At 47.4% G+C, this 15,143-nt stretch overlaps 2 protein-coding genes across 8 annotated transcripts in view; both read right to left on the bottom strand.

The window, feature by feature from the left end:
* The window catches only part of LOC102998810 (citrate synthase, mitochondrial), a 37,454-nt gene extending 31,309 nt beyond the window's left edge, over positions 1-6,145 (bottom strand). Inside the window, exons 1-6 of one of the 2 annotated variants that reach the window (XM_007179597.2) lie at positions 5,707-6,145; positions 4,989-5,101; positions 4,724-4,839; positions 3,660-3,863; positions 3,403-3,499; positions 2,629-2,789 (exon numbers count right to left, since the gene is read on the bottom strand). In XM_007179597.2, coding sequence (XP_007179659.1) covers positions 2,746-2,789; positions 3,403-3,499; positions 3,660-3,863; positions 4,724-4,839; positions 4,989-5,076 — 549 coding nt within the window. In that variant the 5' untranslated portion in view covers positions 5,077-5,101; positions 5,707-6,145 and the 3' untranslated portion in view covers positions 2,629-2,745. Of the gene's footprint in view, positions 1-2,628; positions 2,790-3,402; positions 3,500-3,659; positions 3,864-4,723; positions 4,840-4,988; positions 5,102-5,706 lie in introns of those variants that run through there. The other variant, XM_057556358.1, reaches the window with a different exon arrangement.
* Positions 6,146-6,610: 465 nt separating this feature from the next.
* The window catches only part of PAN2 (poly(A) specific ribonuclease subunit PAN2), a 14,632-nt gene continuing 6,099 nt past the window's right edge, over positions 6,611-15,143 (bottom strand). The window contains exons 7-26 of one of the 6 annotated variants that reach the window (XM_057556353.1): positions 14,704-15,046; positions 14,405-14,501; positions 13,083-13,202; positions 12,749-12,868; positions 12,346-12,474; positions 12,019-12,218; positions 11,762-11,910; positions 11,532-11,638; positions 11,219-11,317; positions 11,029-11,102; positions 10,772-10,919; positions 10,193-10,336; positions 9,997-10,056; positions 9,686-9,776; positions 8,917-9,074; positions 8,673-8,816; positions 8,362-8,541; positions 8,141-8,234; positions 7,657-7,854; positions 6,611-7,304 (exon numbers count right to left, since the gene is read on the bottom strand). In XM_057556353.1, coding sequence (XP_057412336.1) covers positions 7,270-7,304; positions 7,657-7,854; positions 8,141-8,234; positions 8,362-8,541; positions 8,673-8,816; positions 8,917-9,074; positions 9,686-9,776; positions 9,997-10,056; positions 10,193-10,336; positions 10,772-10,919; positions 11,029-11,102; positions 11,219-11,317; positions 11,532-11,638; positions 11,762-11,910; positions 12,019-12,218; positions 12,346-12,474; positions 12,749-12,868; positions 13,083-13,202; positions 14,405-14,501; positions 14,704-15,046 — 2,690 coding nt within the window. In that variant the 3' untranslated portion in view covers positions 6,611-7,269. Of the gene's footprint in view, positions 7,305-7,656; positions 7,855-8,140; positions 8,235-8,361; positions 8,542-8,672; positions 8,817-8,916; positions 9,075-9,685; positions 9,777-9,996; positions 10,057-10,192; positions 10,337-10,771; positions 10,920-11,028; positions 11,103-11,218; positions 11,318-11,531; positions 11,639-11,761; positions 11,911-12,018; positions 12,219-12,345; positions 12,475-12,748; positions 12,869-13,082; positions 13,203-14,404; positions 14,502-14,703; positions 15,047-15,143 lie in introns of those variants that run through there. The other 5 variants (XM_007179605.3, XM_057556354.1, XM_057556355.1 and 2 more) reach the window with 5 other exon arrangements.

Genomic DNA, 15,143 nt, shown 5'->3' with positions numbered 1-15,143 from the left:
CGCAAGCCGTGGGGTGCAGCCAAAAAAAAAAAAAAAGATACCTGAAATACATGATAAATGACGACCTTCCCAGAATACAGGTAAGGAGAGACAAACATTTAGCACCTAAAAAGACCAGGGGGATAGAATGGGCTTCTTACAAGGAATAATCAGGCTGGGAAAATGGCTGAAAAGAGGATATAGTGCTTTTTCACTGTAGATTATTAGACTCAGAGGGCATGTGTTCAAACTTGAAGGTAGTTTTCAAACAAAAGAAGTAGTACTTTACAGAGCCACTGGGGACTACATGGAGACTCCATCGGCCTAGGGATAAGAAGATTGCTAGGGCTGAAGCCTTGGCTCCCCCACCCCTCTTTGAGCTTGGTTTCTTCCTCTGCCAATGGGAGTAACATCTAGTATTTGTTAGAGCTGTGAAGATTAAATAAGTGTGTGTATGCACTTGTTATATGAGTATTTAACATATACTAGTTCTTTTTCCCTTGCTATTCATCTCTGTCCTGTATTTAAAGGAATCTTGTTCCTGCTCGGAGTCCTTTCCACAGCAAAAAAAAATCCTCTAAAACTTATTTTTAAGGACTAGATTTTCACATAATACATTTTCCTAGTCACACCTGGATCTCATTTAACACTGTCTTTGGGAATTCCCTGGCGGTCCAGTGGTTAGGACTCTGCGCTTTCACTGCCAAGGGCCCGGGGTTGGTTGGGGAACTAAGATCCCATAAGCCTTGTGGTGTGGCAAAAAAAAAACCAAAAAAACAAAAAACACTGTCACACTGTCTTTGGGAATATTTCTTTAAAAGCTAACATTTTTCTGATAAACTCATTTACAAGGTATCTAAAATTTAAGGTGTAACCAGATATGCAAGGTTGAGTATATGCTCTACTAAATACTAGGCTAGAATAATTTTAGTAGCCTCCAGAAAGGTTCAGATAAATTCATGGACTCCTTGTGCTAACCTGTGATATGAATTAAGAGATATGCAAAGTATATCCTCCTGAGGATCAAGTCAAGGATGATAACGTCCACTCTTCCCTATGTAAGACACATGCCTGTGTCCCAGTGGCAAAGACTCTTGGGCTGGAGAATTCTTAACGGCTGTACCTTGACAAACTAGTGAGGCACAAGTAACTTGTTACTGATTAACATTAAATTTGTTTTATTTATTAAAACTTGCAAATAACTTGCTTTTTTGTAAATTACAACAGTTTCAAGTTCCCTATAAGGGTACTCCTACTTACATTTCTGATAAGCTTTCTGGTGGAAGAGTAAGAACTTACAGACACCAAGCAGCAATAGACAGAATCCTGGGTATACTCATAGGGGAATGAAGCATGTGAACATCATTCACGTGCATCACAGAAGAAATAAAGCTTAGTAACAGCTGGTCTGGAAAACTGATTTGACAGGATACAGCATTTCTTATGACTGACAAGAGAAGAAGGAATTAGCACTAGACCCTGAATTTAGTTGTCAACTAATATCAGGGTGCTTGCTGTGAGCTAGTTAATTGTTAGATTTCATAGGGATTTGTGGTACAAGAAAGCTTTGTTGAACACATTCATTCCGTGTGCCAGGCTTAGGGCAAGGTATTAAGAGAAAAAAAAGACATAAAACGGAAGCTACTTCACAGCTATATTAGATCAGATTGACACTTGGGAACATTAGCTTATAGATCCAGTTTTGCCACATATACAGGACTTGAGGACCTGTGGTTTCTTTGGGCCTCGGTTTCTTTATCTGTAAAATCAGTTACTTCATCTGCAAAGGTGAACTAGATGACTTCCAAGGGCCTTTAGATTCTAAAGTGCTTAAAGTCTTTGAAATGTAATAAAACTGAATAACAGGTGTTCTCTCCCTGAGGCATTCCCAGGACAAATGTTCCATTCCAAACCCTGAGACAGCCACACCTCAGGATCAGGGTGTTTAAGAATCTCCTCAAAGAAGGTATCCTTTATATTTTCATCCCTATGCCCCAGTACAGAATCTCTACACACAGAAAATGGGGACACACTTATGGTCCACATTGACAATGGCTAGTGATGGAGATGATAAAGGTATATTTTACTGTTGCTTTGGCATCAAATCTGAAAGCTTAGGCCAGCAAGCAAGGCCTTTCCTTAAATAACATTCCTTACCTCATTTCTCCCTATCTGATAAGCCCTTACTTTTCAGCTGAGCTGATCACATCCATTTGCCCTTTCCTGTATGCTCTTGCTGATCCCTCCATCTGGAAAGGTAGGGAGGGTAGAAAAATCCATGTCCTTCAGGACTGAGCTCTAGCTTACTTTATGTTTCATCAGTATGAATACAAGTAATTTCTAGAATCCTATACTATCATACACTTATTCATGTTCCCTAGCTTATTCATAGAGGTTCCTCTTCTCACTATAATTAGACTCTAAACACATCATATTGAATAAGCACTGAATAAATGCTTATCTAGTTTGTGAGTCCAGCAGGAATCTCAGATAACAAAAGAATGAAAGCTTCAGGCTCCTCCTACCTTAGCGCTATACCATTCCCAAAGCTCTTCCTTCCTTTGCCTTTTCTTTCCTGTCTGGAATCTCCTATTTTCAAGCCTAATTTAAGGGCCAATTCTGGGCATGAAAAGACAACACGGTTCATACTTTGGTTTCGTATTTTTTCAGTTCATTTCAGTAAAAACATAATATAAAAGGCATTGCCACCCTCTCCCCTCCTGGGGGTGATCCATCAAGCTTGTCAGTCTGGGCCGCTCCAGTGGTTCATAGCTCATCATGCGATATGTGCAGGGCATGGTCACATAGATCTGCAAATAGCACATGACAGTTTCAAAGAAAATGCCACTCTCATACTGATATATGCCACTATCAAGAAAATATCCCAAAACAAACACACACACACCGACCACCATTTTTCAGAGCATATGCTTTTTTTTTCTTTTTTTTTCCAAGATTTTTTGATGTGGACCATTTTTTTAAAGTCTTTATTGAATTTGTTACAATATTGTTTCTGTTTCATGTTTTGGTTCTTTGGCCTTGAGGCATGTGGGAATCTTCGCTCCCTGACCAGGGATCGAACCCGCACCCCCTGCACTGGAAGATGAAGTCTTAACCACTGGACCGCCAGGGAAGTCCCCCGAACATATGCTTTTAAATGACAAAACATTCCCACCATCCTCTCACCAGTATCTCACTCAGGTGAGGGAGCCACAAATTCTGAAAGCCGACAGGAAAAGAATGGAGAGGAACAACCCAAGTCCCTAAGCCATAAGTAATGGAAGCCAACTCTTCAGCTAACATCAGAGGTTGGAGGAGGGGGTATTAGGGGGGTGTTGGAGGAGCGGGGGTGGGACACACACTAGAGAATGTGCCAGGTTCCACAGGGATGTGAGGACAGGAGGTAAAGTGGGAATAGCTTACCTGTTCGCTTACTACAAAGTTTGTCTTTAACATTGTCAGCCTCTCGGGAAAAGAATTCAATGAGTTCATCCTCGTATTCCTCCACAATGCTCTCACACTGTCAACCCAAGGGATAAAGGAGTGAGAGAAGACAGCAAGGGAAGCCTCTGGTCTCCACCTCCAGAGAGGAGGACAAGGACATTAATCCAACTTTCCACTTGGGCTCTCCAATAAATCCCCTAGTTTCCAAGACCCAGTTACCCACTCCCATAGCTCACTGCGAACTTGAGGGTGCCACTGATGTCTGAATCAATTCGGATCCCCTGTTGGTCCAGTTCATTGGATTCTCCATTCCGGCCCACTACACGTACGTAGTTCTTGCGGTGGGTGGAAGGGTCAATCTGTTCCCCATACTCCTTCATCCGGTCGCATACCTCCTCTAGCAGCTCTGTGAGGTGGGCCTCTGAGCGAGCATAAGGCACCTAGAAATGTCCTCAGCCTTGGGTCACATTTTTCTACCTCTGTACATTAGTAATTTATATCCTTACTTTTCCTTCCAAATCTAGCTCAACCAACCTATTCTAAAAAGCCTTCCCTAATTTAAAAACAGTATGATTTGTGTAGTTCCAAAGTCCTTTCAAATATGTGCTCTTATTTACCTCATTATACAAGCCTAAAAAATAAAATAGGTGTCATTAGCTCCAAATTATAGATAAACCACCTCTTTGATTAACCTTAGTCAACTATGTGTTCTCTTCCTTTGAATTCTTTTAATTCTTATGTCTGTAAGGTAATGATTTTCTTTTTTGTATTAAAATGAGGCTAATACCTGCCCTTAATAGGAGGAGAGCATTAGAGAGGCAGTAAGGGCTTTGAAGATAACAACTATTAAAGCATTTCACAAGCATCATAACCTTAACATCTCCCAAATGCCCACTGGGTACAGCTTTCTGTCTGTGTTATGTTTTCACCTGAAATAAATTTTCTAAATGTAAGGATAAGACCTATTTTTTTCGAATGAATGTTTGTTTGTATACCATACTGCCATAGTGAAAACACAAGTCACGTGGATTAAGGATGTGGAGAAGGGGGCTGATCAAGGTTCCCTGTCTGCTAACAACTTCTACAACAGAAATAAATATTAGGGTTTGGAGCCAAGGAAGCAAATGCATAGGGTATAAGCCTCCAGCCTCTTCCAAATAAGACAGCCCAATCTTTTAGATACCTATGTGGGTCAATGTTTTCTACATTTCTATTAAACTAAGGTCCTTCTTTTTTTTTTTCTAAGGTCCTTCTTAATTAGTTAGAGTGAGCTATTTTATTTGGGGGAACAGTTAGTTACCTCCACCACTGACTGGCTGCCATCTGGATTGATTCGGAAAGAGCCCATCTGAATGGTCTTCTTGGGATCCACCTGGGCAATTTCCCACTCTAGTTCATCCACCAGAGCCCTGCAAGCTGGTGCAAGGAGGGGCAGGGGGTGGGAAGAGAAAGGAATCAACCCAGGGACTTCCACTCATCCTTCTCCCAGGCCTTGGATCCCATGCCCTCCAAGGCTCTATCTTCCCCACCCACTCTTCCTCCCATTTCTTCTTTTGTGCCTTTACCTCCACAGTGTAGATCCTGGCTCCTCCGGGCCCAGACAGCTCCCAGCAGGGCCCCCAGAAGCAGGGCCAGCAAACCCCAGCCCTTCATCTTTAGCGCAATGGGGTTGCTCCACCTGGGTTTGGATTGGAATAAAGCATAGGTGTGAGGAGCCAGCTCCATTCTCCCCTGTACCTCGCCCCCACCCCCACCCCCGCCCAATCCTTCATCCCAAGGCCTACAAAGGCCTCAGTGTGATCTGGCTCTACTTTCCAGGAAATGGCCCGGACACAAAGGGGCTCCTCTGTTCCGGCGCTCGAGGCCCCGGAGGCTCCGGGGCGGTGGGTGAGAGCGCTGAGCTCGGAACTTGGGGCTTAGCCCCAGACACTACGTCGACAGGTGAGGCCTTAGATGTTGGTACTTGAGCGTCCGCTGCCTAGGATTCACAGGGCTATGTGGCAGCCATGGGTTGGTGGCTAGGGTTAAGCAAGGACGACAGGCACAGACGAGCTGCTGGCAAGGAGAGAAGCTGATTCTGGCCAGGAGGTAACGAGGTGGCTGGCTGGCGAGAGGAGCACTCAATAACTAGGGCCTATTTGGACCCAGCACCGAAGACTGCTGCATCCCCACCTCCAGCCTATAAGCTATTCCCCGTGCGGGCCAGCCCCCTTTCTAAAGACCCCACCACTGCCTTCGATCCAGTGCAACCCCGACCCTCAGTGCCACTCGCATCCGTCCCACCTCTGCTCCCAGGGCCGCCGCCGTGGCCCAGGCGCTGGAAGACAGCCGGACTCTCACTTTAGCTCCCGACCCTAGCACCTGGCTGCGGGGAAGCGGGGCTGGCCAGGCTTCTCCAGAGCGCTCCTGCGCTTTCCAGACATGGGGTGCCCCGGCGACTGCCTGAGCCAGCTCCTCGAGCCGTTTAAGTGGACGCCTAAGCAGGTCTCAGATGCGCTACGGTACGAGTCCCACACTAGAGACCGACCCCAAACCCGCCCCTCCAAACTCTCGCGCGAACAGGCAGCGTAGGAGCGTCTCCCAGGCGGCAAGGACCCCGGTGGATCGCAGGACCCAAACTTGCGTGGCGAGCAGCTCCACGTGACCACCGGGGGTGGGGGTCAGCCGAAGAATAGGAGTGGCTTGAAGCAGAGTCAGAGCCTGACGTGGTGCATGGAGGCGGTCAGGCTCGCGCGTGCCAATCTAGGTGGGCTCGGACCTTCAAAAAGAAAGGTGTGCTGCTAGCCAGTGAGAAGCCCTGGTTTCAATACCCAGAAAACTACATCTCCCAGGAAGCACTGCGGCACCACACAGATTCTTTATTAGTAGCTACAGATTTTAAGATGTCCTGGGACCTGTAGTTTGTCAGTTTCCCCAACTCCCTTTTACGCGTTAACAGGGAAACCATACTGTACGTCTTAAAAGAACCCGACCTTAGGGTTCTAGGCAGCCACAGCAAAGACCTAACACTGCCCAGGAAAGGCATTCTCCTCCAATATCCTAAATTTTGGACTTCAGAGTTTCACCTTCGTTTCTGGGTGGAAATTTGAAAGCCTTAGTTTTTTCCAGTTGTAATAGAAAGCCAACACAAAGGAGAGGTGAGCTTAAGTCAGAGAACCCCACACGCACACATTTCTAATGAGACAGATGACAATAATATTTTTGTTTTTATTTTATAAAACATGCAATTTAAGACAAAAATTTTAAAAAATAACAAGAAAACAAAACCTGGGACAGGAGAGTGGATGGAAGACATGCTTCTCAGCTGTCAACAGGAGTGAAGCCAGCAGCGAAGCTTTGTCTAGGACCCAAAGGCCCTTTCGGCAATAATAATGTTGGCAACGCTGGTTTGCTTGGGACCACCAGACTCTAAATGCTGGCCCCTCCAGACAACCCTCAAGCAGTCAGACTTAAGCTAGGTCTTGAGCTATTGTTGTATCCTGTCACTGTCTGGGACTTCAGTACTTAGCCAACTAGAAACTGAGAGTTTTGGTTCCAGGAGCTTCTTTGCCTGGGCATTAATTACCCAGGATATTTATTAAGAACATGAATTACTTTCCATCTGGGTCAATTCTAGACTCTGTTTCTGGCCCACTATTTTGCAAAGGATGAAAAAGGAATCTGGCTCCTAGACCCTTTGCTACAGTCCTGCTGCATTCCAGTTCTATTAATAGCACCATCTGTAGACCCTGAGCAAGTCCAATTCTGGAAGTAGACAGGGTATAGCCAACTTGGGAAGCCATCTCCCACTTCTAGGGCCACAGAAAACTGAAGGGAGAGGGAATTGTTCGTTGGGAGAGGGTGAGGTCAGAGCGCCAGCACTGAAGAGAAGACAGCTGCATCTGTCAGAGACAAAACGAAGAGCATTGACTCTTAAGATGAGTGGAGAAAAAGCACCTGGGACACTTCTTATGAAGGAAAAATGCAAGAGAAAAGAGGGCATGGACCTGCCCCAAACATTTTAGAACTGGGCAAGAAGAGGTTAGGACCAATAGAGTTTCAATAATAAAATCAATTTCACTGAATGCTTTGAGGATTAAGTGCTTTGTAAACTGTTAAGTGCTTTATATTACAACCTGTTGGGGTGGTACTGTTGTTAACATCATCATCATTCTTATTACGGTGGGTATAATCTTCACATATACAACCAAAACCCACCCAGTCCAGTTTCCCCTGTCCCATCCCAGGCCTTACTCTTGGGACTTGTCTGGCCCTCGGGCTCAGGCACCTTCCAGTCCATCTTTCGGCCTTTCTCGTAAAGGCCCTTGAGCACTTTGTGGAAGGACTCAGGCTCAGTGCCATTTTTGCTTAGCTCCAGATACTTTCGGTAAAGCTGAAGGGCTGTGCGGGCATCCTCAATACTGTCATGGGTCTCCCCTTGAATCTTCAGGTCTGGGGGGAAGTAGAGGTGGAATAGTTTGGGGCCTAGCAAAGGAAGGTAAGGACATGTCCTCTACTCACATCCCCAACTCCCAATAAACAACAACAAAAAAAACCTGACTACCCTTAAGGGAAAGAGCCAAACACCAACTCTAGTGCACAGAAGGGATACTGAAGCTAATTAAATCCATCAGTAACTCTCACCACTAACCCAGGGTCGTACCTACTCCCCTTGGCCTCTCACACATTTTCATGCTCTTGCTGAGCACAGCAAGGGCTACAAGGCAGAACAACTCACCCAGAAAGTACCAAGCAAGGAATCGCAGGGAAATCATTCGTTTTCGGGGCATGTGAAATAGATAAACAGTGTCAAGGACTTGGTCCTTGGGCACCTGTCAGGGATAAAAGAGTGGGAGACTGAAGGTAGGGGATCCATAATTTCCCATTTTCCAAAAGCACAATGTATACCCTGGGGGGCCCACACACAAAGAAAGACTCTTAAAAGAGCCCTGCCCGAACCATGAGGTTGATGACCCGGAAGTCCTTCTGCAGACCGTGACCCACAAACTTGACTCCAATGTCTATGAGAAAACGAAGCTTTAAGTAGGTAGACTTTAGAGTTGTGAGGTGCTTAGAAGAAATCTTGGCATCAAGGTCTCCTGGCTTTATCCCTGAGTACTGAGTCAAGTAATCCACCACCTAGGGATAGAGAAAAGGTCAAGTGACCCAGGAAACGAGGTGCACAATTCCCCCTGCCACTCTTCCCTGGGTTCTAGGGCACTCTATGTAAGCACAGGGTCTGTCTCACTTGCATCTCCACATCCTATTACCTGCTCCTGGGTAGAGATGTAGTCATCAATGAAGGGGATACCCTCATTGGGTCCCTGGCCCCTAACGCAGGTAATCCTCGCTACTGACATCTGGCTTGGCTTGATGGTAGACTTGGTGCCATCGCTGCGCAGCTCTGCTTCTTCCTATATGAGAAGAGTTCATAAGGAAATCAGGGAAATGCTTATGACTCCTAATATCCCCAGAGTTCTGTTCTAACACCCCACCCTTTTTGGTCTTGGTTACCTCATTAAGGGTGACAAACTCAGCGTCCAGGCCCACCAAGTCCCCAACCTGTGGCATCTCATTCAGCATCAGGGGAATAAAGGTCGTATGTGTTTTCCGCTGCTTCCGTGCTAATGAGGCTTCAGCCAGCAGAACACTTGCCTCGATAGGGTTCTTAACTGGAAGGGAGAATCCAGAAGACAGATGGCTGGGGAGAGGGAAGTGACCAGGGGAGGGAAGCCGAAGTGGCTACCAGAGACCAGGTCTACACTGTTATCCCAATAATCAAAGCATGTGAGTAAAAAGATCATGTCTGATGGACAGAGCAGGTAGACGGAACAGGTCAAATCAGAAAATTATCAGGAAATATGCTAAAAAAACCCAAAAAAGTTAACAGAGAGGAAGGAATAAGATTCTCACTTTAGACTTTACCTTAGAAAATCCAGAAAAATAAAGTTACAGAGAAACTATGGTTTAAAGGCATCAAAAAGGGACTTAATAAGAAGTTCATCACCAAAAAAAGAGATCTTCGCTTGGGGATAAGAATGGTTAGGCTCAAAATCATAACCATAGCCATTTTGATCAGACTTCCCCCCCATCACCTCTTCCCTCGACCCCCTCAGTATCTCCAGATTCTAAATTTAAGGCCTGATGAACAGGAATTGCTCTACTGTCCCTGGAAATATTAACACTGGTCGCCAATCCTAATCTTAACAAGCTATTTCCCAGATCTCTTCCTGAAGACCAATCTAAATTGCCCACACCCTTGGGTCTACACTGTAGCACTTACTGTTCAGGTTGTATTTGGAATTAAGATTCCTTTTGATGTAATAAAGGATAGCAGGGACTTTCCAATTCATGTCAAACTGCACAGCTTCATGCTATAAAAGAAAAAGCACTTAATGGCCTACATATATGCCCCTTTTCCCTTTATCCCAAGTCAGAGAGAAGACAGGACTCAGGTGCTATTTTTAGCTCTGATTTTTATTATTGAGGCCCCATCCCTCCCTCTGAATCTGCCTGGCACTCTCTCAGGCACTGAGGATGAGGATGCTAAGAAAAAGGGAGATGAAAGGGGGAATGGAATGTATTACAACTAACCTTATCAATAGGTTCAATGAGAAAGTCATTGAAGAGATACCACTGCTGGTGGGTAACACCCTGTGGAGATAACAGAGACACAGTGATGCCAAAGTGATGGCTGGAGCATTCTGGCTCAGACTTAAGATAATGACAGACCTGGGACTCCACTGTGGCCACCACCAGGAGTGTCCCTGCCCTGTATTACCTCACTCACCTCCTTGCGCTGGTGGTAGGTCTCTCCAACTTTGATGTGAGCCACCAGGCTGCCCCCTGTGCGTGAGTCCAGGATGTGTACCACAGTAGCCATCAGGTCATACACATAGACACCATGCTCCTCGTCTGCCCTGGCTGGGCCCCACTGTGAGGGGGGTACCCAGGCTGCTAAGCTAAGTTTAAGGATGAGGAAGGAAGGGGAATGCGGATAGAGGACAGGGAGTTTGGGGTATAGGGATGGGGGACGAGGGTGGGTTCTTTCCATCCTAGCCCATCTATGACTCCCAACACTGAACTGAGTCACTCTGGAAAAGCCCACAACTGGTGAATACTAGGCCTTATTTCCTTTTTTCCCCCTATGCTAAATTCCACCTTCCCCTTGCCTTGCTTCTGCCCCGACCTTCTCTCCTTTTTTTTTTTTTTGGACCATGCCACGCGGCTTATGGGATTCTAGTTCCCGACCAGGGATCGAACTCGGTGCCCCAGCAGTGAGAGCGCCGAGTCCTAACCACTGGACCGCCAGGGAATTCCCAGACCTTCTCTCCCTTATTCCCCCTCCTCTTCCCAGTTTTTCAACAACCTGCATCTCATCCCCATCAGTCCAATTGCAAACATCCAGCCCTTTGTTCTTGGTCATCTTCATTCGAATGGAGAAAGGAAGCCAGACATTCTTCAACTCCTCAATGGAGGGACACATCAGCATGCCCTCTGGACTCCCTAGTTCCTTCCTATCAGGATAGGAGAATTGGAAATTTGTTCTGAGGAGATCTGACCAGTGACAAGAGGAGCCCCTGAGTAGTAGTTCAATCCTTTGACCACTCTACAGACAATACCTACCAATCAGCCAAAGCAAACTCCTTATTCTTGGAGATTTCCCCACCATGCTTCTTTATTGCTATCTTGAAGGCAACCTGAACACAAAGGAGAAAATATCCAATTCCTCAGGAACATTAATCATATATGGAAGTCAAAAGAGGGAGGAATTAAAAAGTACTCCTAAAGTCTTGTTTCCAGACTCAATCCTTACCTCAGCCTGCATTCTCCAAAAATCAGCTTCTTTCAAGCTGTTCACCTCACAATTGATGACAAGAATATCTGGGAGATGGCAGATGTTGCGGGTCTGAATCTGAGAGGATAAAACAAACAAGGAATGGCAGGCGGCCTACAGGGAGAGAAACCTGGACAGGAACAGTTAAGCCTGGATCTGCATCCTCCAGCTGGGGTTCTTCCCACTCCCTATAGATCGCTGGATGGTAGTGCTGACCCAGCCAGTCCCAGATGAGACCATGGCCGAGTCCCCAACATGGCAGGACTCTAGTCCAGTGCAACAGCCCACTCACCGTGGGCTGGTACTTTTCACAGTTGTCACACCAGGCCTGTGTATTCTGCTCCAGGCAGATGCTTCGCTTCAGCACCTGAGCAAAGTCACAGTTCTTCCCGGTTTTATCTGAGGGGAAACTGGATGCTTCACTCCAGGTCCTCCCTGTACCCACTGTTAGCCCCCCAACACCCTCTCCTTGATGTTACAGGACATCTGGGGGAGCCTCCCCAACCCAGCTGCAGGGTATACCACTGTTGCTACCCTCAGGGTAGGAGAGCGTGAAGAGCAGGGTGGATGAGGCTCGCACGGTCTCACTGCCACAGCGGCAGAGGCTGCAGTTTTCCATCTCACAGCTGAACAGCTGCCCAATGACAGAGTCTCCCGATGAGCAAAAGCTGCTAAGAGTGGGCAGGGCAATATATGCACACCGAGGGAGTTAGGAGACCCTTTAAGTCACAGTGGGGCTTATCATGGGGGCTTTAACTACTCCTGTCCCAATTCCATACCTGCCTCCAGCACCTCGATAAGCCTGGGGTACTTCCAGCTCCTGCAAATCTTGATGCAGTTGAGTGAGAATGAAGCGATTCCACCTCTGAATGAGCCTGGCCAGATTGCCCTTGCCTGAAGCCTCATCCGAGTCAGCCAAAATCAGACCAAGGGCTGAGGCCTCAGGAATGGTGCGGAACGCCCGAAGAAAATTACTGCCCTGGAATCCAGGAAGTGTGTTGGTGGAAAAGGGTTATTTTCTCTTTTGTGGCCATCTGCAGAGTGATGACCCTGCCTACTGTCCACCTCCCTTCCCCTTTTATTGTTCCAGGTCTCCAGGCACTGACCTGACAAGGGTCACCTCGGGAGAGGTCCAACATGTGGAAGAGGAAGCCCAGCTCACATGCTAGGCAGAACTCCTTCTGGCAAAGGTGGTTCTGGATTAGACAGCGAACAGGCTCCAGGAAATAGAGCACCTGGAGGGAAGAGCATGAGATCTGATGCAGACAACTGGTACAGGGAGGAAGAGATATCGGAAGGTTAAGAGATGGTGGAGAATACAGAGCCGGAGTCCACTGAAGAAGTAGAGCTCACAGAGGAGACTTGAAGGCTGAGGGGCAAGAAAGAATGGTAGAGGAGGCCAAAGTGGACTTGGCTGGGGAGATCTGGAAAAAGACGAGGGGTTGGGGGGCCCACAGAGTAAAAGAAAAGCAGTAGACATGTTCAAGTCGCAGGAACTCCCAGCCTTACCTGGATCATGCAGTTACAGTAGGCATTGGGGATGTGGGGCTCTAATCCAGCAAACAGCGTCTTATTGTAGTGTTTGAAGTCAAAGTCCTCCAGCCCTAACTTGGAGTATTTGATGGTCACCTGAAGCAGAAACAGTCTGAGCAAGAGGAAGACACCCTCAGAGTCCCCTAAATCTTTGCAATAGCCATAACCTTCCCCCAAACCTCCCTCCTGAGTCCAGAGTGATAGGTGAAGGCTTCTTGAATGAGCCCTTCAATTCTTTCTCATATGACCCCCTTCCCGGGGAACCTTTCCCCACATCCCAGAGGGCCCCTTCCTTGGTATCCCCCAGCACCTTGCGGTATTTCTTAGAGACCATGTGGCGATGTGGCTCCTCTTCCCGCCCTATTGGTGACTCAGTGACCTGGCTGAAGCTGTCAAATTCACTGTCAGACTCCTTGAGTCGGTAAGGAATCTAGGGTTTTTAAAAAGAGGTAGCCTCGTTAGATGTGTATAATCATCTTTGGTTTCCCCCTACCTTTATTCCAACACTGAAGCTATCACCAAGTCCTGAACCTTCTAATTTCATGGGGTTTTCAGCATCCACTGCTTCCTTTTCATTCCCCCTGCCATCACCCTACCTCATCACAGCTGGACAATGCCGATGGCTGCCACACTGGGCTCCCCCACGTACGCTGTCCAGCATGCCGCCACCAGACTACCCCACCCAGAATGGCCCTTTCGGTGCATCACTTCTTCTGCTATACACTGGTATGCAAGGCTTCACAACCGGCCCCTTTCCAAACTTCATCTCTCACTGTTTCCTAATACTAACAGCCGCTCCAGCATAGTCCCTGTCAGGCCTTCTGAGACTTCTAGTAACACTGTTCTCTCATCTTGAAAGCCTCCCCTGTTACTACCTACTTACCCGTCTTTCACCTTTCCAGCTCAACATCCACCTCTTTAGTGTGCCCTCCCTGACCACTCTAGCCCAGAGTACCGTTTTCCCTCTAAACAGCTCTTGCACTGAATGCTTCTAACATGCCTTTAGCATTTAACAATAGAACATAAATAATTTCTGCTATGCACAGGTCTTATCTTCACCAACCAAACACTAAACTTCTTAAGAGCAAGGACCCTATCTTTTATGTCTCTGAACCCTAACACCTAGTATAGTACCTTCAATTCAGTAGGCTTCAAAAAACCTTTACTGACTGACTAAAAGCAAATACTAATGAGAAGGGACTTCCCTGGTGGCGCAGTGGTTAAGAATCCGCCCGCCAATGCAGGGGACACGGGTTCGAGCCTTGGTCCGGAAAGATCCCACATGCTGTGGAGCAACTAAGCCCGTGCACCACAACTACCGAGCCTGCGCTCTAGAGCCCGCGAGCCGCAACTATTGAGCCCGCGAGCCACAACTACTGAAGCCCGCGCGCCTAGAGCCCGTGCTCCGCAACGAGAAGCCACCGCAATGAGACGCCTGCGCACCGCAACAAAGAGCAGCCCCTGCTCGCTGCAACTAGAGAAAGCCTGCGCGCAGCAAGGAAGACCCAACGCAGCCAAAAATAAATAAATAAAATTTATTTTAAAAAAACTAATGAGAACTACTAAAGGAAAAAGACAGGAGAAACACCAATGGCGTGGGGCAGGGGCTGACCCTCTCGTCTCTGAACATACCTGATTGCGCAGCCTGGTGCGGGGGTTAGGTGCATAGCCAATGAAGCCCACCTTCTTCATGGTGCGCAGAATCTCTGCATCCACAGGGGGTGCTCGCCTATAATGTAGCATAGTTCTAGGGCTTGAAGGTTGTGGTGTCTGCCCATTCAGCCCCAATCCCCAAGGGACCAGAAAAAAAAGAAAATACTGAGAGTAGACAAAAATCAGGAAAGAAGTAGAATAATAACAGGGCTTGCAGAGAATCCTGGTATCTTGGCCCTTTCCCCCTCCCTCCTTTTGGCCCAGATGTGAGGTACAACCTGGGAGCTGGAGCGGAGTTGGCAGCAGGCCAATCAGAGAGAAGCGTGTCAGTGGTGAGCGGGACAGGGATGAGGGAAAGAGGCAGCAGGTCCTGGCTCCAGTCCAGAGGAGGCAGTGAGTCCACGAGACAGGGCAAAGCAAACTCGGTCTCACGGGAGTAGGGGTTGAAGGAAGGCTCAGGGGAATCAGTCCAGAGATGCACACAGCCCTCAGAATCCCCAAAGGCGAGGGCCTGCTTGCTGGCTGACACGTCAAACGTCATTAGCAGAGGCCCTACAGGATTCACGTGAAAGATGTCTGCTGGGTTGGCCAGGCCTGTGGGCTCACAAAACTGGCACTGCCCTAGGAGGGAGGAGGAAGCCTACTGAGCCCTGGAAGATGAAAGGGAGCCATCCTTTTATGCCCTTCCTACCCTCTTCCCCTGGTATCAAGCAAAGAT

Source organism: Balaenoptera acutorostrata, chromosome 11 (assembly GCF_949987535.1).
Source record: "Balaenoptera acutorostrata chromosome 11, mBalAcu1.1, whole genome shotgun sequence".
Lineage (NCBI taxonomy): Eukaryota > Metazoa > Chordata > Mammalia > Artiodactyla > Balaenopteridae > Balaenoptera > Balaenoptera acutorostrata.
Note: the sequence above shows the minus strand (reverse complement) of the source record. Positions and strands in the feature narration are given on the sequence as shown.